The 27354-nt window shown below is 38.2% G+C and overlaps 2 protein-coding genes across 2 annotated transcripts; both read right to left on the bottom strand.

The window, feature by feature from the left end:
• Nucleotides 1-3623: 3623 nt before the first annotated feature.
• Nucleotides 3624-4127, bottom strand: LOC145799597 (uncharacterized). The gene has a single exon (XM_082889197.1). It carries the CDS (start codon nucleotides 4125-4127, stop codon nucleotides 3624-3626), a length of 504 nt encoding a protein of 167 aa, XP_082745323.1.
• Nucleotides 4128-16590: 12463 nt separating this feature from the next.
• LOC114261817 (dammarenediol II synthase) lies at nucleotides 16591-26911 on the bottom strand. Its single transcript, XM_028202133.2, has 17 exons — nucleotides 26601-26911; nucleotides 20719-20958; nucleotides 20291-20476; nucleotides 20092-20181; nucleotides 19774-19971; nucleotides 19576-19660; nucleotides 19321-19487; nucleotides 19023-19211; nucleotides 18674-18907; nucleotides 18455-18574; nucleotides 18265-18363; nucleotides 18085-18144; nucleotides 17918-17964; nucleotides 17670-17813; nucleotides 17300-17558; nucleotides 17084-17167; nucleotides 16591-16964 (listed from the first exon to the last, which is right to left on the bottom strand). Exons 2-17 carry the CDS (start codon nucleotides 20926-20928, stop codon nucleotides 16842-16844), a joined length of 2295 nt encoding a protein of 764 aa, XP_028057934.2. The 5' UTR covers nucleotides 20929-20958; nucleotides 26601-26911; the 3' UTR covers nucleotides 16591-16841.
• Nucleotides 26912-27354: the final 443 nt, after the last annotated feature.

Raw genomic sequence — 27354 nt, 5'->3', positions numbered from 1 at the left:
ACCACACTTACTCGGGCCCTTTAGCAGACTGGTCCCTTTGGGTTGATGATATCATTGCGGATGATTGTTTCGAGTAGTGCTTGAGGGACGTTCGTCTCTTCAACACCATTTTGATTTCGAGGGAGTTGTCTGTGGGCAAGGTTCAAACCAACACTAACACGGTTGTTTCCCGCTGGAGCCACGACACTCACACCTTCATCTTGGCTTGAGGGGAGATAACCTTAACTCTTGAAGATGTTGTTGTTCTCCTTCCCTGAGCACCCGCGGGGACTATCTCTTTGATCCCGCATCTCTGACTGCTGTGGAATAGACTGCTGTTACTACTCTCCAAGGTGCCTTTCGAGAGGCACGAAAGTATGGCTCTTGGTACAACCTCAAGACCGGGGAACTACTTCAAGAGATGCCCAAGGGGGAAAAGACTACTTACCTCTCCTGGCTGAAACATTTTTTTTAAAGATATGCAACCGGTTGTGGGTGACATCACCGAAGACAGTTGCGAGTCCATAGTTAGGCCGGGCTACCGCGCAACTTGTACCTGGCTGCCTTCGTTAGTTATTTCATCTCCTTTTTTGTTCTTCCTAGCAACCCTGCTATAAGCATCAATCCCTTGGTGTTCCCTCTTGCCCGTCAAACTTTGCAGCAGTAGTCAAATCCCTTTGGCTCCTCTCTTCTTGGGGAATTTATACTTTCGTCTAGACTTCATGCATTCAGACATGGAGAGATCCATGGGCCGCTTCGACGTATGGAGCTTTATTCATACTCAGTTCTTGGTCTTTTTCTTCTACGAGAGGTTTCCCGCAATGAGCCCCGGCCCCCAAAGAGCATGAGCATTTTTTACTGATGAAGTCCTCGACGTAGAGGGTCATCCTATCCTAGATGCAGAGAGATGAACCCGTCACAGGACAATTGTGCCATTCACTTCCTCGCATCTACAGGTGGTCTGGTATTGGCACCAACAGACCTTTCGTGGACTATATTGACCGCATAGAGGAGTGCATGTCCTGCCTTTTTACCCAGCTTCTTCCAACCATTTCTGTTGTTCCGTTCTATTTTTCTGAGGCTCGTCATGTTGTTTTTTCTCTTGACAGCGTCCAGGCTAACTCCCTTTTTATCGCTGCTATGATACACCCTGGGTTTCTGCCCGTATGGAACAAGGAGGGCATGTCCAGCGTTGTCTATCGACCGGATAGGGTCCTTAGACAATTCGGTATGGATCAGGGTGTCCTACATGCCCCTCCGCCTCAGACAAATTTTCATCAGTGCTTCTAGCGATTTGCTCATGATTACACCGCTTTACTTGTGGAGGGTTTAGGCCTCATGGAGCTACCCTCGCTTGGAAGAGAAGGCACATTCACCCCTAGCAACAGGTTATTCTGGCACCGCAACCTCAACTCTTTTTTTAATTTTTGCAACAGTGACCCAATCATTCCTGCAGTGGAACCCATTCTGTAACCTGACTTATCCCTTCGTCTCCCATCTGGTTGTGAAAAGAAGACCAGTGTATTTTTCCGTTTCAAGCTTTTTTCCTTGCATGTAGTAGAGGAGTCTCATCCATCTGGAGCAATGTCTGTCCGGCCTCTGCAAGTTGCTCTCCCCTTAATTGGTACAAAAGTGTGCATGACCCGCTCCCACCTGAGGGTGGTCCAGGAGGCTGTGACATCAGTTGCTGAGGCCTGTGCCTCACCAAGTAGGAAGAGACTTTGGAAAGTATCCATATTTAGAAAATATTCTACATTTTTCATACTTTTTTGGGCTTTTTATCTTTACCTTAGTAATCACGTGATCTTTTTCCTTTTCAGGGCCTATCGGCTATAACACCTTCGGGCCCGGAGGTTCTTCTACTGCCATCGGAATTTCCTCAAATTCAGACGACACCGATGACCTTCCCATTGCTTCAAGGGTCACAAGACTCAGATCCCGCAGAATGGAACTTCCAGACGTTAAAGAAGAACTAAGTGTTGAGGCCAAACCAACTACTAAGGCTGAGCCCGTTGCTGAGGCTGAGCTAGTTGTTGAGGTTGCAGGCATAGAAGGAGGTCATGATACCCCCTTTACTGAAAATGATCAAGTCCCCTCTGCTGTGGAAGTTGCAGCGAGTGGTATAGTTACTGAGGGTGTAGAACCTCGAAACCCTGCTGATTTTGTTCATTCTGACCGTTCCTTCGTCGGCGGGGATGATTTTGTTTCAGAGACTCCGAGAGAGGAGCATGACGTAAGAGAGCCACTAGAAGTTGCTCCACCCCCCTTGGGAACTGTATCTGGGGGTCCTTCCTAGTCCACTAAGTCTCCGTAGGTTCCACAGACCCCACTTCTCAATGTTCAAGCTGTTGAGGGAGGTGCAGATGTAGCAGTTGTCCCTCCTGTGGGCATCCTAAATTTGGCCGAACTTGCAGAGGTAGCTGTCAATCTAGCCACTCACGGTACCACTACTGTTGCTAATGCTTCTAACTTAGTTGCCTCAGCAACTTGTGAGCAGCTCGCTGATCTGTACCCCACTCACTTCCCTAAGACTTTTATGTGGGCATAGACACCACTGTTGTGCCAGATTTGAATATTGACGACCACTTTTCAGAGCGACATGATAGTGTAGATAGCTTTGGCCTTTCTCACGAGGTCAGTTTGCCCGGTCGTCTCCCAACATCTACTCATTTCAATGCCGCTGGATAGTCATCTTCAGAGGAGGTGCGTCGCCCTCAAACCTTTGGTCACTCTGCCAATCTCCCTTCAGTAATTGAAGCTGGCGGTGGTGCGAAAGAGTCCCTTCAGTCCTCAGGGAAAGTTTTTTTTTTAGTTATTGGGTCTCCTCTAAAGCTACTATCACTCTTTCCCATATCCAGACGCTGCACCCTAGCACCTTTACTACTTTTAATATTCTTGGCTTTATGGTGCAGACAACGCTATTGGAGTCACTTGCCAGTTTCATTTGCGACCTTACTACTAAGAAGATTCTGACAACTCCTAACAAGTTCGTGGAAAGTGTTGACGCCAATCTGAGCAGCTTTGAAAGGAATGGTTTGGACCTATCTTGGATGAGGGAATTGGCTTTAGGCAGTCAATGGCTTCCTTGAGCATGCAGACAATATGGCGATGATTGCATCCTTGGAGGAGACTATCAAAGAGTGTGAGGGTGTCTTGGAGCAGTATCGGCAAAACCTAGCTCGGTTCAAAGAAAAGGACTCTACGCTGGTTGCTCAGTTGCCTTGGGATGTGACCCTGATGGACTCCCTCATGAAGGGCTTGATTTGATGTATTGTGGCTTTGTTATGGCTCTTTTTGTTTGTACTTTTGCTATCTTTTTTCTTTCTTCTTTTCCTTTTGAACATTGTAATCATGCTATGGAAAACTTTGATGTTTATGAGAAGTAAAGATATTGAGTCTTACTGCATTGCCTTTCCTTTATTGTCTTTACATATCTTCTAAGGATGAGCAAAACTCTTGTTATGAACAGGACTTCGCCATGACTAAGTTTTTACAAGGATCAAATTTCACTAAGTATGAAAAACTTTCCCCAGACTAAGTGTTTACAAGAGTAATACATTTACTAAGTGTATGACACTTTCTTACTCTTTGCTTTGGAACTATTAACAGAGAAACTTTACAACTCTTTTTCTGAACAAAAGAAATTAAGGAAAGTATTCCTTTACATACTTAGCGTTGATAGGGCCAGTTTTGAACCCATCATCTACTCTTGTCAACTTGTAATACTCGTTACTGCTTGCCTCAGCAACTTTGTAGGGGCATTCCCATCTTAGCAAGAACTTAGGGATTGGTTGCCCCCACATGATTGCATCCACTGTTTTCCATACCAAGTCCCCCTTGTTGAACTCCATGTACTGAACAGATTGATTGTAGGCGCAAGTTATGGATTGATGATACTTTTCCATTACCTGCGAGGCCTGATCTCTTCTTTCTTCGACTGCCTCTATGTCATTCTTCCTGCTGTCTGGAACTAAGTGTGCTGACATAGTCATTCTTGCTAAGGGTACTGCCAACTTAACTGGAAACACAGCTTCGGACCCATATACTAGGGAAAATGGGGTTACCTGAGTTGGTTTTCTCTTTGACGTTCTATCTGTCCAAAATGTTATGGGGAGTTGTTCGGACCATGTGTCCCCTACTTCATCCATCATTTTACTCAGTATTTGGATGAAGGTTTTGTTGGTTGCCTCAGCTTGTCCGTTCCCTTACGGGTAGTACAAGGTAGACTTATGGTGCTTGATCTGATAAGTGTCTAACAATCTTCCCACATGGCGATTCACAAAGTGGGTCCCATCATTAGACAACATCACCTTGGGTATGCCAAACCTACAGATTATGTTTTCTTTGATGAAGTTGGCCACTCCTACCCTATCTACCTTCCTCATCAGTATAGTCTCTACCCACTTGGTGCTAACTTCAGTCGCTGCAAGTATCCATCTATGGCCTTTGCATTGTTACGCTATAGGACCTACCCAAGTATGAAACAGGTAAGAGGTCTTAATGTTGTGCAGCTTAACTACCAGTGCATGTATCAAGTTCCCAAACTTCTGGCAGGATTGGCATCTCCTTGCAAAGTTTTTGACATCTTCTTCCATTGTTGGCCAATAATAGCCGAGGTGAATAAGGTGCCCATATAATCGCTACGCTCCTCGATGCTCTGCCTTGTGGGCTTCTCTCAGCACTTCGTTTGCCTCATCTTTTGATAAACACGCTAAAGGTTCCCTTTCAAAGCTTTTGCGGTACAGCTTGCTTTGGTTAAGGAAGAAGCGGAGGACCCGCCTCTTAACTCTAATTACATCAGCTTTGTTCTCAGGTAGTGTGCTATTTTCAAGATAGTCAATACACGGATGCCTCTATTCCTTACTACTTAAGAAATAGGCTTCTTCTTCTTTAGGATGGGACTGACATTTTGCACATTGCCTCTACAACTCAGTACTTTCCTTTTCCATCTCTGGCCAGTAATACCCCTGCCTCTGCATCTGTCGGTATAAACTGATATCTCTATCTCCACAGGACTTAGCATGGATCTACTTAAGTCTGTAAGTTGCTTCTTGTCTACCAACGCACCTTGCTAGCAGGTTGTTGGGACCGCAAAAATACAACTCTCCTTTGAGGAGCAAGAATGATGCAAGTTCTGCTAGTCTGATTGTCCCTTGGCCTATTTTCAGCTGTTAGATAATGTCTTCTTTCCACCCCTCAACACCTTACTCTGTATGTCCTTAGGCTAACACTATTGGTGTTTTTCTTTTCTCAATGACGATGGCTATACTATCATCTAGTATACCCACCTTTGCCCTTGGTGTAGCCAAGGCATCGGGGAAATGTTTGTGTGTTCAAGGGGTGTGATGGATTTTGATGTCATGAAACTAAGCGAGCAACTTTTGAACTATGGTGCGATACAGAGCCAACAGGAGCTCCTTTAAGGTGAAATCTCTCATTGTTTTCTTGACAACTAACTTGGAGTTACCTCAGATTTTCAACTTACGGAGGCCTTTCTTTTGAGCAGCAATCAGACCTAATATCAACACCCCATATTCAGCCTCGTTGTTGGAACCTGCAAAGTGAAGGTTATATGAAAAATAGAACTTGTCCCCCTCTTGACTAATGAGTGTTATGCCAACTTCACCTTTCCTAGCTCCAGTGGCTATATCAAATTTTAAATCCCAATAAGTCTCAACTGCTGCTGCTGAGACGTGGACCTCACTAGGTAGGGGTATCTCTACAGGTTCATGTTCACCGGATGGGAATTGTGCTAGCAAGTTTGCAAGTGCTTGGCTCTTGATAGCCTTAGGAGTAACACATGTTACGTCATATTCTGCTAGAGCCAAAAAACCATCTTGCCATTTTTTCGGTTAGAGCGGGCTTACTCAGTAAGTAGCGGACTGGATCACTCCTGGCTACAACCTGGATCGAGTGTGCCAAAAATTAATGGCACAACTTCTGTGTGGTGAAGATTAAGGCTAAACAATGTCTCTCAATTGGTGTGTACTGTGATTCAGCACCATTGACTTTACGGCTGATATAATAGATTGGCTTCCCAACGCTGTCTATGTCTTGGACGAGTAGAGCTCCAATAGATTGAAGTGTAGAGGTAAGATACAGTAGCAAAGGCTTTCTAGGTTGTGGGGCAATCATTGCAAGTGGAGAGGTAAGTGCTTGCTTCACTATATCAAATGTTTGTTGGTGTTCTTGCAACCATTCAAACTTGTGATTCCCTTTCAGTAGTGTCCTAAAGGAAAAGGTTATCTCAGCGAGGGCTGGGATAAACCTCCTAAGGTGTGACGCTTTGCCTAGGAATTTCTTTAAGGCTTTTTGAGAGTGTGGCGGTGATATCTCCATGATTGACTTGATCTTATCCCCATCTACTTCAATCCCCCGTTGTACCAGAAAGCCAAGGAACTTGCTTGTGGTAACTCCGAAGGCACACTTGAAAGGGTTCATCTTTAAGCAAAATTTTCAACAACGCTAAAAAACTTTTTCCAAGTCGCAGAGGTACCAATTTGCTTTGGTAGGCTTTACCACAAGGTCATCCACATACACTTCAACTTCGTGACGTAACATATCATGGAACACTCCAGTCATAGCCCATTGATAGGTTGCCCCTGCGTTTTTTAAACCGAAGGGCATCATCATATAGAAAAAATTTCCCAAAGGCATTCTAAAAGTTGTCTTTTCTATGTCTTCTAGTGCCATTTTGATCTGGTTATAACCACTGAATCCGTCCATGAAGGAGAACATCTGATGGCCCACAGTAAAATAGACAAGTGTGTCAACATGGGACAATGGAAACTCGTCTTTCGGGCAGGCCTTGTTTAGGTCGCGAAAGTCTACGCAAACCCTGATCTAGCCATTCTTTTTCTTCACAGGCACAATATTTGCTAGCCAAGTAGTGTACTATATAGGCTCAATGAACTTGGCCCTCTGCAACTTCTCTACCTCTTCCTTAATCTTTGTCTCAAGGTCAGGGTGATAATTTCAAGCATGCTGCTTTATTGGCTTAGAGTTAAGAAAAGTGTCAAGGTGATGGGTGGCAAAGGATGGGTCAAGACCAGGTATCTCGTCATATGTCCAAGCAAAGATGTCACTATACCGCTTCAATAGTGTTATCAATTCTGCCTTAGCTGCTGGAGCCATTGTATCACTGACAAACACGGGCTTACTCTGCCCTGACAAGTTGCTGAAGTTTAAATCAGCAAGTACTTCCTGCTGCGATTTAGGTCTATCTTGCATGCACTCAGGAGTGGGCTCAGGGTCTCCCCTAACCCTTCTTGGAATTCGTTGCCATCACACTTGCTGGTCTTAGAGCCATCCTCTAGAGTATGAAGTCTAGCCCCCAAGACCATCATAGTTAGTAAACTGTCTTGCCGCCCTTATGCACCTTAACAATCTTGGGTGGAGGACTTGTGGACTTGCTGCTCCTCTTGTGCCACTACTTTCTGGAGCAGCCTTTGCATCTCAATGTCTTCCCACTTTAGCAACTTTACCTATGTAACTTTACTAGTCCTTGGAGTTTCATCTGTTGACAACTCTGTAAAGAAAATCACATTAGAATAGCGTGCCTCCTCTATTCCAAAAGGCTTGTCAGATGAATTTATGGTCACTATTCACTTCCCCAACTTTAACTTTACGCATTGGTGATAACTTGACGGGATAGCCCCATATCGGTGCATCCAAGCTCTGTCAAGTACCATGTGGTAATTTGTGTCCGCTTCAATCACATGGAACTTAGTTGCGGAGCAAATCTCGCTAACTGCTAAGTCCACTACAACATGACCCTTAGTAACTTTTTTCTCACCACCCAAAGCCGTCACAGTAATAGGTTGGCAGACCATCCTGGACTCTAGGATACCGGCCTTCGCAAAGGTGTCAGTAGTGATGATGTTTATGGACGCTCCGCCATCAAGGGCAGCACGCTTGAACTCCACATCATTTATGTAAGCTGTGACAAAACACAGGACGGTTATGAGGAAATGGATATGCTCTGTTTGCCTCTGAAAAAGTAATGGTCCCGTAATCTTTCTAGTTGCGCTGAGGCATATACTCCTTAGCCTCAACAACTTCGGGATGATGCACTTCAAAGATATTGATGAGGGCCTTTGTTGCTTCCAACCTGGCAGCTTGGCTCAGCCCCAACTGGTCAAAAAAGGTGCAAAACTTAACAAAGTTTTGCAGGGCCTGAGCATGAGTATCCTCTGCGAGTTTTGCCTCCACATGTACTATTTCAAGAAGCTGGCCAGTTGCGATTTCTTCTAACTCATCATAGTAGGACGCTATGTGCACTTGATCGCGCATAGGCCCAAAATAGCCAATCATATGTACATTCTTCTCCTTCTTCTTGTGATTAGGATACGGGTCCTTTCTTACATCACGGTTACTGGCGTCTTTGAACTTCAGTTCATTCGCGACAACTTTCTTCTTGAAAATACTTTTCAAAGTCCAACAGTCCCTAGTAAGGTGTCTGGTGGCTCTGTGATAGATACAATAATCTGGGCTTTCTTTGTCTTTCTTGGTTGAAGGAACATCAACCGGAGGCAAAGTAAGTTCACCATCGGCCGCCCATTCTTTAACCTAGGCTTTAACATTCTCAAGGCTGCAAGGATATGGATTTCTATCCTCATAACTCTTCCTCTTCCGAGAGGATGATGCCTCCCCTTGCGAGCGGTTCCCTCCTGCGGAGGTTACCATAACAACTTTGCTACTATGAGAGTAACGGTGATTGTCACGAGGTCTATGCAAAGGAACAATGATACTGAGGTTCCTAGTTGCCTCAATCAAGCCTAAAAAGGTTGGCAGATTGTGGTTCACCAAGAAAGTTTTATAGTCACATATGACACCCTCCACACATATTCTGACTAAGTGGGCCTCATCTACTGGTTCATAACAGTCAATAGCCTTATCCTGGAATCGCTTGACATAGTCCAGTATATCTTCACCTTCTTTTTGGACATCTCGCCCAAGTGTGAGGGTTGTAACTTTCTCTTGGACTTGGAAAAACTTCGTATGGAACTTGTTCACCATCTCCTCCTAACTCTTGATCGAGTTGGGGGCTAAGTTCACATACCAGCTGTAAGCCCTTCCAGTGAGTGATTTGAAGAACTTCCGAAGGCACAGAGAGTGGTCACTACCATGGACACCAAGATTTTCAATGAACCTCACTACATGTTCTCTGGCATTGCCTTGTTTCCTATCAAACTTGATAAACTTGGGTACTGTATACCCAATTAGGTATGGCATGACCAATATCTCATAAGAGTATGAGGGCTTTACATCTGGGTCGGTGAGAGATGGTAGTTGCTTTTTGGTACGCTTTTTCTCGAGCATAGCTTATACATCAGCTAGAGTAACAAAGTGAGTGGGCTGGAATGGTCCAATCTGCTCCTGGGTAGTAGAACCAGCAGCCATACCGTTCGTTTGGGGTACCACCGGATGCATCTGGATTAGAGCCTAATTCCCAGGGAACAGGTTAGGTACTAGGTTTGGGACTGTTACAGGTAGAGGTACTTGCACTGGAGTTGGCCTGGAAGCCATGGCCATAATAGCCTTAGTGAGAGTTTGCAAGGCTGTAAGGATCTCCCTCTGCGTATCCTAAAGTGACTGGACCGCCTCAACCACAACACTGTAGTCATGGTCCTCAGCATGTACTGCTCTGCCATTGGAAGGGCCTTGCTGCCGTAGGGGTTGCTGAACTTCATCCTCTGTCATTTTTCCAGTGAAGTGTGTAAACCACTGCGGGTATGAACCATCAACAAAGCAGCCTCCCCAGTAGAGTCACTAGAAATGTAGGGGGGTTCAAGGTTAGGAAGATGATTAGAGAGGCAAAACTATGCTAATGGTCCAATAATGGTGGAATGATAGGAGAATGAGTAGCAGTAAGTGTCTGGGAAGTTAGAGCGTGAGCAGTTGGGTAAGGGTGAAGCAGGTGGCTTAAGAAGAAATGTATGACATTGCACAAATGGGCAATATCTCCCCCAGATCCCCAAAAATTCCTCCTCCTAGACCTTGGGAAATGGATCCTATTTATAGGTTTTTCCTTAGTACCAAGAGGACACCAAGTGACCAAATAGAGAGAAGACATGTGTCCCTGAAGATCACACAGAATATTTTGCCTTGAGCCACCAGGCTAAAGGTGCCACATGTCCCTCTACATGTACTGTGTACTATCTACTTGCCTCTGCAACTATCTTTTTGGGCCTCAACAAGTGTAGTTGCGACGGGAGTGTTTAGCGCTGCAACTCTCTTTTGAGCCTCCGCAGGTGCAATTGCGGCTGGAGTGTTTGCCGCTGCACTTACCTTCTCAGCTCGAACCTCAGCAAGTGCACTTGCAGCGATAAACCTTGCTGCTACACTTGCCTTCTTAGTTCTATTTAGCTAACACATGCATTTTCAGGACTTCATTAGCCTGCTATCAGCTATGTTCGTGTTCACCTCAGCGAAACCTTCACCCTTAGCCACCTAACCACAAGCTTCCCAACTTCCTAGGGAGAAGGCCACAGCCAGGCCAGCTATTAGCCAAGTTGTGCCTTTGTGCCTTTGTCCTGCCTATGCGACTAAGGCAGGTCCATTACCTGGGTAGTGGAAAGGGAGTCCCTTACACTCGGGCTACTCTGCTCTCATCTTTGTGGGATTGTATAGCTCGCCTTTTTCGCGCCTCCTTTTTGGAAGGTTTAAAAGAAAGCCCTACAGTTCAGACTCTCGTGGTTCTGAATCTAATCTCACAAGTACAATGTGAAACTGATAAACACCAAAGAGTCCAAATCCGGCAAATCATTTTGAAAAATTGATTTTGAATCAAAACGTGCCAAAATTGGACTACTTTGCCAGATACAGAGTCGCAACCTAAGTGTTTTATTTTTGGAGAAATTTAGGAAACCCATGACTCTTGCCAAAGGCCACATGTTCGTCATCACCAAAGTTGCCTCAGCTCAGGAACTTAGGTACGAGAAAGGAAGGTCATGAATTGAGCACCCCTGCTCGCCCGATCAAAGATCGACCTCTACTAATCATGATATAATTTTCATAAACATTATGTGTTCTTATTCCGGTTATTAAACTAGCTTTATTATGTGATGTGCACAAGCAAGTATAGACTAGTTTGCTCAACTTGGAATAATTCAACTTCATGTTTGTTTACGAAAATAGTTTGAATTTGCCACCTCAAGTGGACTTAAAGTTTGTGGATTTGCTACCAAACATAGTGGGCTTCAAACATGATTTGCCACTCAACAACGTGGGCTTAAAATATATATTTGTTGAATCGTTCCAATTCAAACAACAAGCCTTCATCTGCAGTCATTCAAGCAGTTCAGCATTTAAGCACATAGCCTCATGGCAAGCATACTAATCATGGCAACATTCACACTTATGCAAGTATGCTAAAGCATAAAAACTCACCTAGTACTCCAGGCTAAGAAGATATGAGTTAGAAAACTATGCATGATTCCTAACTATACAACCTGTCTAATGAAATACATGCAATATGGAATTAATAGGCTCAGTTACTAATACGACATATGGATCGATTTGAACCACATGTGATTAAACACGTATTCAAATAAGATATTGAAATGACAATGCAGTTTGAATGATACACCGAGCCTCGTTGCATGCAAGACAAGATGAATGGATGCAAGCATGCGATATGTTAATTAAAACATATCCCTAATCTAACCATTAAAAGTGATTAAATAAAAAGGAGAAAGACGTGGGGTTAGAAGACATACACGCACACACACATACACACTTATTACAACATTACGCCCTCGCGAAGGAGGGTCCGAATGAATGAAAGCTAACTAGCTAACTAGGCTAACTAAGCTAACTAATACAAAACTTAAAACTAATTAACTAGCTGTACTAGTTAACTAATTATTACAAACCGAATTAATTAACTATTCTAGTTAACTAATTACAAAACGAAATTGAATAACTAGTTAAACTAACTAATTATCTACAACACTTAATTAGCTACAACTAATTAATTACAACACATATTTAATCTATTACTAATTAAACTGATTAGCTAATCTCTGGAAGTGAGGGATGTATGTATGCTCGGTTTCCACCAAAAAAAACATCCACTGTTTTGCTTTAATTGCCTCTGCTACACAACCCTTTCACTGGTTTTCCACATCTGGACCAATTCTACTCTGCTTCAGGAACTCACTATTGATTTGTACACTGGTGGCCGACAAGGGGGCCGGTCGGCCACTGATGATGGTCGATCGGCTACCAATGGTGGTCGATCGGCTACTAGTGGTGGCTGTTCGGCCACTGGTGATTGGACTTCCTTGTTGCAACAGAGAGCAAACAGAGCAAAATAGTGTATTTCTCAAAGGGATTATTTGCATAATTCATCCCCCTTTTCATGGACAAATTGAAGGGAGACAAACCTTGGCCCACAAACCATCAACTCAAGCAATTTCATTGCATGATGGCTCACAAACCAAAGTGTGCAATTTCATTAAATGTAACAAAATGAGACTCTAACCTCCTTCCTTTCATGAGTTGATCAAGGGAAGTAGTTAACCTTGGAGACTTGGATCATTTCATCACTAATGAGTATGAAATGGCTGAAGTTTCCATGTGTTCAATTAACGTCTGATTGAACACAACCAAATTATTATCTTACATAATTTTAGTTTCAATTTTTAATCACTCATTTTAATTTGCCAACCATTCGTTAGCAAATTAAATCCAATAATGAATTAAAGTCTTCTAATGGAAAGAAGACCCAAAACAAAAGTTGCTATGGGTATGAAGGAAGTATCATATAGTTGGTAATGAACCCCTTAACGGATTAAACCATTAAGCATGACACCTCAATTTCATACTCGGGCAAGCAAGTAACTTGAAATCACTTTCAAAGCAAAATAAAAGCCAAGAAAGGAGAGAGGTTGCAGAGATGATTAAGTGCTGAAAATGAGTGATAAAAACATAAATAAATGTTATCTACTCAAACAAGAAGGTGTCTAAGACCCAGAACACCAAACATGTGAGGACTATTACACTAGAAGCATGCAATATAAAGCCCAAAGGACACAACCAGCCCGAAATAGTCCTAAAACGGTCCAAAAAAAGTCATAAAACATACTAGAATTAAGCTAAAAATAGCTTAGATTAATATACTAAAATATAGAGCATGTTAAACGAGTAAGCAAGACAAAAGGAGGGGAGGCTAACCCCCCCAAAATTTGGACTTCAAAACAGAATTTTAGCCACTGAAATAACTCTAAAAATTAGTGTTTAAAAGCTTGAAAAAAGAGAGTAAAAGGGTGGGAAACACAAGAGCAAAGGCCTCCAAAACAAGGTACAAACAAGGGCTATCAAACCCTCAACCTTTAATGGTCTTAGGACCCAAGCTTCAGCCCAAAAACACAAAGTTTTTATAGTCCGAAATTAGTTGGAAAACATGTTAGAATGAAGACAAAAGTTGCTAAAACATGGAGCTTTTGAGCTAGTAAACAAGCATAAAAAGGGGTGGCTAACCCCTCCATTTTTGGGACCTCAAAACAACATTTTTAGCCACTGAAAAACTCTAAAAATCGGTGGTAAAAAGTTGGGAAAAAGTTGATGAAGGGATGGGAAACACAAGTGGAAAGGCTTAGAGAACAAAGTTCAAAGAATGGTGATTAACCCATCAACCTTTAATAGCCTTAAACCACAAGCTTCAGCACATAAAAACAATTGAAAAACACTTCTAAATCAACAAGAAAAGATAGAAAAGAAGTAGTGCAAAGGTGCTCAAAATTATACCTCTTGAAGAGGAATAACACTTTTGTTCACAAACCAACCAATTCTCACTCTCAAGGGCTGAAATTTGGACTCAAAAATCTCAGCAAGGAGAGCTCCAATATTGGTTTAGGAAGTGTAGAGAGAGGGTGTATAGGTTGCAAGATAGAGATAGAGAGAGAATTCCAAGAATTGGAGCTTTTGGAATTTTTTGGAACCTTAAATCAAGAGGTTTGGCTTGGTATAAATAGAAAAACAGCTTAACAAGTCGAAAATATCAAGCCTTGAATAGCTGGAGCTTGTGGGGGACAACTGACCAGAAATATCTAGCTTTTTCACCAGTGGCCGACTGGCCAGAAGTATGGACTGTCGGCCATCAAAAATCTGCTTCTAGGCTCAACTTCAAATGGGCATATCTCCTTCATTCGAAATCCTTTGCAGGTCATTCTCGAGCCTAAATTGAAGCCTCGAAAGTCTAATTTCCAATGGAAGTAACCTCACATAAAAAATATAAGTGTGCTAAGAGATATGACTATTTTAGTGAAGGTTACTCAGTTTTGACTTAATTGGATGGATGCCTAACTTCCAACAACCATATCTCCCTCATCCGTACTTGGCTTTAGGAGATTCTTAAGTGTAAAATGAAGCCCAGAAGTCCACTTTCCAATGTTGGTGGCCCCACAATTAAAGTCCAAGTGTACAAAAAGGTACGCCTGATTTAGTGGAGGTTGCTTAGTTCTCTCTTAACGGTTGACGCCCAACTTCTCTCCCAACTAATTTTCTTCCCTCTCCTCCAATTTTCTTCAACTCCAAACCTCTAAATAAGATGTTTTAAAGATTTTTTCAAAGAGTTCACCTCTCTTCCATTTTATTTCCACTTTGTCCTTGCTTGGTTTACCGGAAAGTGTAATTTTTAACGAAATGCGAGCCTCAAAACATTGTAGAAACTTTTGGAAAAAATATTTTGAAAAAAGAGGGTTTTAAGGTCTAAAATGATTTTGGTCAAAATCATTTTGGTCCAAAATGAGGTGTAAGGTTGGGATTTAGAGCTCTTATTGCTGAAGAAATCGAACATTTGCACAGCACAACTTTCATCATCGAGTGATCAATCAGTGGCGCATAAGTCTTAAGGGCAGTCAAAAATGGGGTGTCTATAGATTGCCGCAGTAAACTGGTATCTCTTAGCCTGCTATCAGCTCCAACCAGTAAGTCTTGGGGCCTGCTATCAACGCCAAGTTAATGAACTTTAGGGCCTGCTATCAGCCTTGGGCTAGTAATGCCTTGGGGCCTACTGTCAGCGCCAATTGTTAGCCTTAACTTGCAGAGGGGAAGCCTCTCTCAACGGCTGCTATCACCTCAGCAGGATGTTCCCTCCGTACGTTAGTTGTGGCGGCTATAGTTGTTGCAGTAGTCATTTCCCGTGGCAAGTTCAAATGGCAGAACCGATAATATTAGAGATGGCAGTGCCGACAAAATACCTCCACAACTTGGGCACTACAAGTACTGCCTCTGCAACGTAGTTGCTTTAGTTTTCTTTTTCTCTCGGCAACTCCAGATGGCTGCGGCATCGACAATACTTGGAATGGTGGCGGCACTGGCAATACTTGAAATGGCGGCGCTGAAACAAAGTGCCTCCGCAACTTGGCACTGAAAGTGTCGCCTCTGCAACTTAGTTGTGTCGGCTTTTTCTCTTTCCCTCAGCAATTTCAGATGACGACGGAACCGACAATATTGTGAATGGCGGCGCTGAAGTAAAGCACCTCTGCAACTTGTCCGCTGCATGTATTGCCTCTGCAACTTGACTTAAGCATTTTCCTTTGTGGAGTCCGTTTGGATCCTTGGTGGATCGAATCAGCTTCGGCCCACTTCCCTTGGGCTTTAGCCCAAGCTCCTTTTTCATTCCTAGTCGCCTCTGCAACTTGACTTAAGCATTTTCCTTTGTGGAGTCCGTTTGGATCCTTGGTGGATCGAATTAGCTTCGGCCCACTTCCCTTGGGCTTTAGCCCAAGCTCCTTTTTCATTCCTAGTCGCCTCAGAAGGGTGACCTCAGCACTTAAGCCTATACTTAATTTGAGATTTAATTTCTGACCCTCTACAATAGTGGATTACATCTTTGCATAGAACATTAAAATTGAAGAAAAAGGATTTTAGAAAAATGTTAGTAATTTAACTTACTATCATAAAAAAGTGTAAATTATTTAACTGCTAACACCAATAAAGGTTTTTTATTTATTTGTTTTTTATGTTTTTATTTTTTCCAGCGTAGTAATCTCAAGCCCCCCACATTTTGTCCACATTTCCAGAAACAATGATTGAAACCCCCCTACCAAATGGGTTGCTAATTGAAATTGAAGGAAGTACAAGATTGTTTATTTATTCAATCTTGACACTTTTATGATCAAAATTTACAGTATACATCAAAATTTAGTGTTTTTATTAAAGTTTCGTGTAATATAGGGGTGTCCTCTGTCTTATGTACTGCAACATTTGAGTCTTGCCTCTAGCACTCATATTTACCTCCATGAAGACAGATTTTGTTCCTCTTTGTCTTTATTTTATTGATTGATTTATTTATTCATTAATAACATCACATCAAGAACTTATTTTTGTCTTTGGTATGGTGCCTAAGAAGTTGCGAACCAGACACAAAAAGTTAGTAAAAAGTTGACTTTATGATTTTTTTAGTTTTTTTGTGTGGCTTTTTTGGTAATTTTTTTGTGACTTTTTTGGGAGAACTTGATAAAAAGCCAAAAAACTGACTTTTTACCAAGTTCCCAAATTGCTCCAAAAACAAATGTGCAGATTAGCTGGCAAACAGGGTATCCTCTGTTTTTGGGTAATGAAGCATTTCAGAGAGAGACAGAGAGAGAGAAATGGAAGCTGTTTGATATAATGTTGTTTCTCTTTAATGTAATGTAGGGCAATTCTTTCATTTCATTAGAAAAATAACTATAACACTTTTTCAGATGACTTGAAACAAGAGATTAAGATATACTAAAATTACAAAAATATATGGGATTTCCATTATTGTAATGATCCGAGACATGTTATTGACATGCAAATTTAATAGCAGCCACAGAGGTTGACACATATAAATCCACATAGTAGTCTGCAGTTCCATTTGAAACTTGAATTTACACTTTCAGGGAAGATGGCCAAACACGTTTCCGGTATTCTCCAAGCGCCCACATTGGCCAAATGTTCCTGTATTGTGCATAATGTAGCATACAATTCTTCATGTACACTCCAGTAATTTCCTGTAACATTGATTTTCATTTACAAGTTTAGATCAATTCTTCAGCACAATAAAAGGAAAAAAAATAAAAAGTTAAAATGCTACCAACTTTCTAAACTTAACTGACACAAAAAAATGTACCTGTTGTGGAAAATCACCGTCATCCATCTGTGCATTAATCAAAAGCTTTGCTGCTCTATGTAAAGGCGTTGGATCTCTCTCGGCCTAGTTAAAAATACCCCACAAAAGAAAGAAAGAAGAACGATTATACGACAAAATATTTAGCTATAGCTTCCTTAACTATCATTACATGATTCAATTGTTTAACACTTAAAAAGTCAGTTGATTGATGCTAACCTGTCCACCATAAAGAAGACCAAGCATAGCCCATGATGTTTGTACTATATTTGTTCGGTTTCCTTCCAAAGTTTGATATTCCATAGAAGGGCATGATTCAAGGCTCTCTCCCCAACCGCCCTCTTCATTTTGTATTCTAAGCAAAAATTGAACGCCTCTGCGAATTGCTTGGCTGTTGTTATAAGTCATTCCAGTTGAAGCTAACCCTCCCAACACGAAAAATGTGCCATAGATAAAGCAAATTCCCCAATAGCCATACCTGTAAATATCACATTATACAAATTAACTCCAATTGCCATAGGTATTGAGTCACACAACAGGCTATGAATTATTATTTTCTCAAATGAATTTGAAAGTGAAATGAACTCACCAAGCACCAGTAGGCCATTGTCTCCCCTCAAGGAAAGTTATTCCTTTTGCCACTGCAATGTCTATTTCTTTCTCCCGATGCCCTGGATGTAAACGTTTGAAAGCTAGTAGAGCCTGGATTATAGATGCGGTGCATTCAACATGCCTAGACAAAAGAATAAAATAAAAATCACCAATGTTAGTAACTTTCATCAATCATGTGAAAAAATTTAAATGATAAAGAAATGAAAGTAAAGGTCTATTTCTTACTCTGTCTCAACAACAATGTCAGCAAAAATCTCTGAAGGATTCAACACCTGAGTTAAGAGAAACATGACAATAAAATCACCACATTGGATTCTCTGGAAACTAAGATAGGCCTAGTTTGGTGTACTTTAAAATAATACAAGTTATTGCAATCTGCAAAAAATTGTTACCTGTAAAGCTGGTAATGGAACTGGAGGCTCCCAAATAGCAAAACCACCACTCCCAGGACTCTACATGAAGAAAAAGGGTCAGAAATAATATTTAGATTTTATAGACCTTGTAAAGTTGTAAAGATGTACACCTAATGATCTTCATTGACAAAACTCAAATATAAGATATGTGTTTTGTACCTGTAAGTATAGAAGGACATTCACTGCATCATATAGCCTCTCAACGTCAGCTTTCTCCCCAGCAATTTCCGGAGGCATTTGTGAAAGTGTTAGAAGACACTGCAAAGAAATCAGGAATTTAAGTTACCAAATCCCTCCAATTTTGTAAATACTAATAAATTGGTTGAGTTAAAATATAAAGCTAAGTTACCTTCAGTGATTCAGCTGTGCAGTCAGAGACAACCCAACCTTGATCTTGATCAGAGAAACTCCACGATCCTTTAGTAAAGTAACGATACATGTTCGTGAAATCCACTGGATTTTCTTTGATCTTTAAATTTGGAAAAACAAAGTGAGTTAAATGAAGCCAATGAATGCATTTTGCACAAAAATTAATTAAGTTTTTGTGGGTGTAGGAGGAGAAACAAACCTGTGATTCTTTAATGTAAAAGTGTGCCTTCTTAAAAGCATCTCCACATTCATCAATCATATTGCTTGCTAGAAGTGCTTGGGTGGCAAGTGTAGTGTCCCATACTTGACTTCCAAAACTCTGCATTTTCATTCCATCTTCAGCAAGCCATAAGTAATCAGGGACTCGAGCAAGATGATGCTTGAACTCATCACAATTTGGGTCCTCAGCCCACCAACACATCATTTGCAAACTCTGCAATAGGAACATTGTTAGACTCATTTCACAAAAAACAACTTAATCCCATTTACAAACCAAGATCATGAAGTCAAATCCATTTAATTATTTATTATTTTTTTTTTTTACTCACCTTTTCGACACATCCTATGGTAATGTATCGGCTACTCTCTGCTCCATGACGCAAGTACTTAATTGTTTTTCGCAGGGCTCTCTCTCTAATCTTCTTGAATGGCCACGTGTTCATAATAGGCTCACTTAGGTAATGAAGACTGTCCCAAAGTAGATCTTGAATGAAGGTGTGATGGTAGTAGAGATCCTCCTGCAATGAAATTTTAGCGTAAGTGACTTCAGTAAGCTTGAACATGCTCAAGATATTCTGTACAATATCAGAATTGCAGTTGGAGGATCAACAGTAGTTTTCAACGAACCTGACAACAATCATGGCGTGCTTTATTCCAATCTATCTTGTCATATGGCCTTGTGTGAATTTCTTCCCTTATTGACTTAACCAGATCGGTGATCGGCCCATGATATTTCCTCCCATACAAGTATGACATGGGCATATATGTGGTGCGACAATAGCACCACATTTTTGCTGCATTATATAGGTATAAACAAGAGTGAGATCAATATTATTAGGTTATTAAGATACTAACAAAGTAAATAAATTGTCCTGTGCTAACCTGGATGGTAAGGTAAAAATGAAGGGAAAAGCCAGAACTCTGGGGGCAATGGGTTGCAGCCAGCCCATTCATATACTCCAAGCACCTGCAAAAATGAGACTAAATATTTACACAAAATTTGACTTTCCCACATCACCATTTTTCAAATTTAGAACCCACGGAGCTGCAAAATAATTAATGTGAACGTGTTAATTTTACCGAGAGATAAGTCTTTCCCCAAGAGGGTATCCCAGTTGCACCACCATTGTCAAGTATCCATTTCCGGGCTTTTGTCATTGCTCCATCTTCTCCACTGTCAGGCCCTTCGCCTAGCAAACGAAGAGCAACGTAGCTAAGTGCTGAGCCAATCATGGTGCTGTGACCTTCTATGTAAAATCCCCATCCACCATCATCATTCTACACGAGAAATTCATTGTGGCAGTTCAGATAAAACATTAAAATTTCCATTTTAAACACTAAATGGATTCGTATTTGCCATACAAAAAACTAGCACAATTTTGATTAACATATATATACCTGATGAAGAAAAATGTAGCGCTTCAGCTCCTTTTTGTGTTCTGGTGTTAGGACAGTGTTAATTGCTCCACTAATGTGCAAGATAATTAGCTGCGTTATGTTACATTTCCATAAATTAGTCAAGTTTGGCAAAATATATGGTTAGTTCAGCAAAATATATGGTTATGTTACAAATATCATTTTTGGTTAAAAGACTTACTAGGGGTGGGGTAAAAAACATTGGTCCAGCATTTTCAGCAGCCCAATGTCCATCCTTTGTTTGGATTGCGCAATTTAATCGAACAGCTTTCCTCAAGGCAATTGTCGCAGCATCATAGGTCACTTCTTCTTCTTCCCCTAGTCTCACTGGTGGTATGGTTAGATCTATGTTGCTTTCCTTTTTGAGCTGTGGATTGAACATCAGAACTTGCAAATTAATAATCAAATTTTTTCAAATTTTTCGTAGCCTTGACTTATTGTATCAATTGGGCACTTCAAGGTGAGTAATACTCTAATACAAGAAGAAAAGTTAAACATAATTAATTCTCGTAAAAAGCTATATTTGATTGGATTTTGTTACATGTGAGTAACATGACTATGCTAATGGTATATTTTCCTTGATGATTAAAGGTTTTTGTGTTCATTAACCTGCATTCGCATAAAAAGATCAGCACAGGGCAGAGCACGGGCTCGATCTTGTTTGAAAGTTTTTTTGTACTCATCCCGAGCTTCCTCAACAGCTGCTCGCTCCTCTGGTGTACCGGCATTTGGGTCAAACTCCCAAATTTGCCTACCAGTATAGTTGTTGGTGCTGAACAAGTAAGGTTTATTTCCTTCAGCAATCTTGAGCTTCCACATTTTTTCTTTCTTTCGTTAGGGGCTCAACCTCTGCGTTTACATGAAACAAATTACAAATATTACTATTAAAGCTATATTTAAATTGCTTCCTACTACATTATGAATGAAGTAAAGTGTGCCCCAGTTGGGATATGTTCATTCCGCCATGGTGTTTTAATTGATGTAATCTTCGCAAATTACATTAATAAAATTTTCTCTTTTGCCGATGTGTTTCTAAAATATGTGAAATGTTTAAATAATATTATAAAGGGTAAATTACACTTTGCACCCATACACTTTACACAAAATTTCACTTTAGTCCATACACGTCAAATTGATGCACTTTTGGTCAAGTATTACATTGGCCCTTCTGTTAATAGTGAGGCTAACAGAAGTTATCCTTTAGGGAGCTAAGTGTCACAATTTTGATGTGCAGAGACTAAAGTGAGATTTTATGTAAAGTGCAGGGATGCAATGTGTAACTTATCCTTACATTTTTTTCATGTGACTAACTTCTGTTAACAACGAGACTGACAGAAAGGCCAAAGTGGTGTTACAATTTGATATGTAGGAGCCAAAATGAGATTTGATGTAAAGTACAAGGCTGCAAAATGTAATTTACCCTATTATAAAATCAGTGAAATGTATTTTTTAATTTGTGAAAAACGTCTCATCTTCTTATCTTTCTTATTTTATTTTTCTCTTGTGCTCTCGAGGTAAATATGAACTTGATAAAAGAAAGGTAAAAATGAACTTGATAAAAGAAAAAAAATAGAAGAAAAGAAAATCATTTATAGCATGTGGTGTGGTGTCTTACATGCTATTGATTATTTCATTTGAATACCCCACATAATACATGAAGAGGAGTAATTTGGGACCAATACGACATGGGAGTTTTGATAAAATACCAGTCTAGAAAAATATATAGGACCAGCTCCTCTCTAATAATTAGAAGGAGTTGTTCGACACTGGTTGATCTTGATTCAAACCTATATCGATGATTCAAATCATTCAATATGTAGAACCTATTTAGTACATTATTCTTGAAAAAACATAATGTTGATCGATGATCATATCACAAAAATAATTTTTAAAATAAATTGTGATAGAAATGTGATGTGATCAAGTGATTATTGATATCTGATCAACGTGATTTTTATAAAGATGATATAGTCAACAGGTTCTGCACATTGAAACGGTTTGAATCATCGACATAAGTCGGAATTTACCAATACCGAACAACTCTCTCTAGTTATTGAAAATGAGCTATTTCCAAATACATACATATATATATATATATATATATATATATTAATTTTGCAATCAACTTGTTGAGATCCATTAACTTTTATTATTTCACATGAAAAAGAGAAATATGATTTTCTATATGGTTATTATTTTTTGTCAATGTTTTGTATAACGTCCTATGTGAATATTTTTCTTTTGTTTTTAAAAAAAAAAAGAATTAATAATAGATAAGTGATAAAAAAAAATAGATAATAATTAAACTCTTTGACCTTAAAACAAAAAAGAAGAAAAGAGGAGACACAACCAAAAAAAGGGATGTAGAAACAGAAAGGACGGAGAATTTTAGTGCGGGTAGTGGGACTCTAATTAATATACCCAAAGACAAACACCATGTGGATCACCAATTATATTTTTTTTTTTTTTTTTTTTTCTATTGGCCAAGTCACCCCAGGGTAGTACTCAAGACCTATTTAGTACATTATTCTTGAAAAAAAAATAATGTTGACCGATGATCGTATCACAAAAATAATTTTTAAAATAAATTATAATAAAAATGTGATGTGATCAAGTGATTATTAATATCTGATCAATGTAATTTTTTATAAAGATGATATAGTCAACAGGCTCTACACATTGAAACGGTTTGAATTATCGACATAAGTCGGAATTTACCAATACCGAACAGCTTTCTCTAGTTATTGAAAATGAGTTGTGTCCATATATATATATATATATATATATATATATATATTTTGCAATCAACTTGTTGAGATGCATTAACTTTTATTATTTCACATGAAAAAGAGAAATATGATTTTCTATATGGTTATTATTTTTTGTCAATATTTTGTATAACGTCCTATGTGAATATTTTTCTTATGTTTTTAAAAAAAGGATTAAAAATAGATAAGTGATAAAAAAAATAATAATAATTAAACTCTTTGACCTTAAAACAAAAAAGAAGAAAAGAGGAGACGCAGGCAAAAAAACGGATGTAGAAAAAGAAAGGACAGAGAATTTTAGTGCGGGTAGTGGGACTCTAATTAAACGCCATGTGGATCACCAATTATATTTTTATTTATTATTATTTTTTTATTGGCCCTCCCCTCCCCCTCCCCCCCTTCAGGGTAGTACTCAAGACTTTTCTTCAACAGAGATTTGGTAATGAAAAAGTTAAATTAATATCATTAAAATTTTAAATCAACCCTATATTATTATGTCATTTTAAATTTTAAATCATTTCTTAATATTTTTGAATTTAATATATATTAAAAAAAAAAAAAAGAGGATACGGTTGTTTTACAACTATTGAAGATGTAATGGAAGGGATTCAAATCTATTGCAACCAGATACATGTAGTGGTTTGGGAAGTTGAGTTAGCATTGGTCGAGGTTAAAATAGTCAAAAAAAAATAAAATAAAATAGACTTTTTAGTTTCAGATTAAAAGTTGTCACATCTAAATCATAATTATTTTATTTTTTTTCCTTACAAGAGTCAAAATCTAAAAAGTTCATCCAAAATGAGACTTTTTAGCTCCAGACTAAAATAGTTAAAAAAAAAACTCAAAACTCAACTCACATCTCAAATGAAACTAGTTGTGTTGTGTCTTTTCTCAGTATATTAAATAGTAATTTATCAAACAGTAAGGTCAAGTTTGGCATACTTCAAATAATCCATCTTTTTATCTTTTTATCTTTTTTTCATCACATCACCTCTCTACTTTTCTGCATATCTTTTCGTAAAAAGACAAAAAGTACACTTATTTAGGTCATTCCAAACAACTCATAAATAATTTAATTTCTAAGACTTTGTGTGTACTAAAAATTGTTTAATGGGGTTATTAATTTTGATATATGTTTAAAATGTATAAAATATAAAGAGGATAAAAAAATACATAAAAGGTTTGTAATTATGTTTAAAAAAATTATAATTATAATTGTTTTCACATTTTTAATTATCTTGATGACTGTTGTCATTAACATGAATATATTTATTTTTGAAGGGTAAAAAACAAAAACTAAAAATAAAATTATTAACTCAAAATATAAAGTAGCATTCAATGAGATAATAAAAATAAGTTGGTAAGATGGCAACAAAACAAAATCGTCGAATCAAAGATCTCTTGTCAATATTCATTCTTTGGTCCGGCTAAAGAATTATAAAATATTGACATAAAATCAAGATAGGTGGCTGCAGTATAATAGGTGGAAAACAATATCTGTAGTCAACTTTTCTTTTACTTTTTTATTTCAATTTTTTATATAATGTTAACACAACATAAATTGTATGCATATATTTAAGATCCCGGCAAATTTTAAAATGGTCACATTGTACACGATGTGATTATAATTTATTTTTTGTATCAATTTGATTATTGTAATTTTAATTGTATCATTTTGATTTTTGAAATTTTAAAATTTTATTAATTTATTTTAATTAATAATATATGTTTAGAAATTATACTTAAAATTAAGAGAAAATTAATCTAAGGTCCCTCTCCTATTTTTAATAATAGAAGAAATCAACAATATTATTTTACGATGTCTAAGGTCTCTCAACTCCACACTCATATATCACAAAAAAATTTGAATGTCGCAAATCAAATCTCATTTCTCTCTCTCACTCACACCGTTTAGCCTTCTCATTACTTCTTCCATTTGATGAGAACAATGAGAATAAAGCAAAAAGGAAATAAAAGAGAAAGCATTGTGAAGTTCCTGGAATGGCTCTCTACCAAATTAGAATTTAAAACAGGTGATCGTTATCTATAAAAACTCTTTGATAAATTTATGCATCAGAATGAATAGCATATTATATAAAGGACAATTAATACTGGGGACATGGATTTAGCAAAGGTGTTTGATGAAATGCCAAGAAGAGAATTTTTGTCAAGAGAAATTTGGTGAAGGTGATGTGTCCAGAGAAATTTAGAATCACAGAGAAATTTGGAATTTTCTCTATGATGTATCCAAAGAAATTTAGAATTTTCTCTGTGATGTGTCTAGAGAAATTTGAAATTTTCCCTATGATTTGTCGAGAGAAATTCTTTGGATTGAATTTTCTCTGAATCGATATTGAGAGACCTTAGACATTATAAAAATATCGAGTGTCTTTTATTCTATAAAATCTTAATATTAGGGATCTTAAAAAAAAGTCCCCTCGAATCAAAAGGAAAACAAATCCATTAACTCCTCTCAAAATATTGTATTGGTGTCAAATTTTTGCATTCCCTTTTAAATGGCCTTTTTTTTTTTTTTTTGTCCCCAATGATTTTTATCCAATTTTTTAATCAAGGTTTTCAAATGGACAAAATTTACGTAGTGTGAAAGATTAAAGAACAAAATTAATATAATATGTAAATTTCAAGGACTAAAAATACAGTTTAATTTTTAAAAATTATAGAACTCACTATAACACATAAAAAATTAAATTTTTGATAAAATATTTTAATAATATATACCAACCTTCATAATGTATAGTCCTTTCAAAGCCCAGCTAAAGAAATACAATAAAAAACCAGCATACAATTTTTTTTTTTATTTTTTTATTTTTTTATTTAAGGTGGAAAACTAGAGGGGGTAAAAGTGTTTAGTCTTGGCATATCTTTGTAGGATCTGAGTTCCACTTTTTTATTGTGTCTATAAAATGATATAAAGAAGGAAAAAGACCCATACCCCCTTTTTCTCACCCCTTTGATCCCCTCTCTCTCTCATTGGTCAGATTTGTTTTTTTTTTTTTTCTTCTTCTCCTCCAATCACCACCCGCCACGTGTGTGTGGGGTGGTGGGGGTGGTGATAAAGAAACCGTCAATTTTTACATAAAATTATGTAAAAGTTACACACACACACATATATATATATATATATATATATATGATACTCATGCAAAAACAAAAGGAAACAAAAAATATTCATGAAGCTAATTGTATATGATTGGAAAGAAAGAAGAAGGAAAAAATAAAAATCAACAACTAGTATTCATATTGCTAAGGTCAAAAAACATTTGTACAATTTATAAATAACTTTGCTACATACCGTTATTAATAATTAAGTTTTCTTCTAATTTAAACACATGGACATAGAATTCACACCTATTGTGTTAATACACTCGTTTGTATTAGTAAAAAAAAATCACTATCATTTTTGATACAAGAAATGTATTTGAGAGGCCTTACGATGGATTTTAGTTGGCGGTCTTTGTTGGGCACCTCGACTCACAAACCATGGTTTTTAATTTTTTACCAAGTTGAGTTTTTATCTTTTGCTATTGATACATCCCCTTATAACTATTTATCAGTTGATTCTCAATACATACGTATCGATTTATAACTATGTCACCCGATTAACGATACACAACTTGGATCACTATTTGAGCCCTTGATGTGCATAAATATGCATGTATGTAAGAGAGAGAGAGAGAGAGAGAGAGAGAGAGAGGGGTATACCTGACTGATGAAGGAGTTGAATGCCCAAGTGTGGAGTACTCAGAAGAGGGATTTGAGCTACAGAAGAAGAGTAGCCCAAAGAAGTTGATGAATGGTTGTTGTTGTTGTGAAGTGATGATATTGGATGGGAGTTTGTGAGAGATATATATAGACTATATTTGCACCTGGTTGGCGTACAAGACCAGCCAGACCAGCCACTCTATTATTGTTTATTTTTTTATTCCAATTAAATTAGCAGTCAAGTTTTACCAATTAAAACACTGAGGGGCACAAAAGTCGACCTGTGGTTGTAGACTTGCCCCAAGTTCCTTGTTGGAGGCTTTATAATATTCAACTATTTATTTGTTAATAAATTTAACTACGACTTATGATTTTTGCCTCTACCTAAATCCCTCTAATCCTAATATTTTATTTCTTCTTTACTCTGGAGGTCAGTTTTGACATTTTCAGGATCTAAAGCCGATTTTCGATATAAGATATTTTATACATTTAAAATAAACAAATTTGTGATCAAAAGATTAATTTTTATTTTATTTTTTTAGGTTACTTGGATATATATATATATATATATATATATAACTATTCAAATTTACTTAAATATATATATAAAAAAAATTACATTAAAAAAAATGATCAAAATAAAGGTTCAATACATCCATTGTTTTGATTTTTTTTTTTTTTTTTAAATTAGCGAAGGGAAATTTTTTTATTGATGTATAAAATAAATTACAACTTCGAAGCATACATCAACACC

Source organism: Camellia sinensis, chromosome 9, assembly GCF_055761805.1.
Source record: "Camellia sinensis isolate YWXY chromosome 9, ASM5576180v1, whole genome shotgun sequence".
NCBI classification, from domain to species: Eukaryota; Viridiplantae; Streptophyta; class Magnoliopsida; order Ericales; family Theaceae; genus Camellia; species Camellia sinensis.
Note: the sequence above shows the minus strand (reverse complement) of the source record. Positions and strands in the feature narration are given on the sequence as shown.

Coding starts and splice junctions, on each gene's coding strand:
- LOC145799597 (XM_082889197.1), bottom strand. CDS start 4,127: ATGGATGAAGTAGGGGACACATGGTCCGAACAACTCCCCATAACATTT.
- LOC114261817 (XM_028202133.2), bottom strand. CDS start 20,928: ATGTGGAAGCTCAAGATTGCTGAAGGAAATAAACCTTACTTGTTCAGC. Junction 18,364..18,454: donor GCACAGCTGAATCACTGAAG/GTAACTTAGCTT, acceptor ATTTCTTTGCAG/TGTCTTCTAACACTTTCACA. Junction 17,814..17,917: donor GACATTGTTGTTGAGACAGA/GTAAGAAATAGA, acceptor TCTTTTGTCTAG/GCATGTTGAATGCACCGCAT.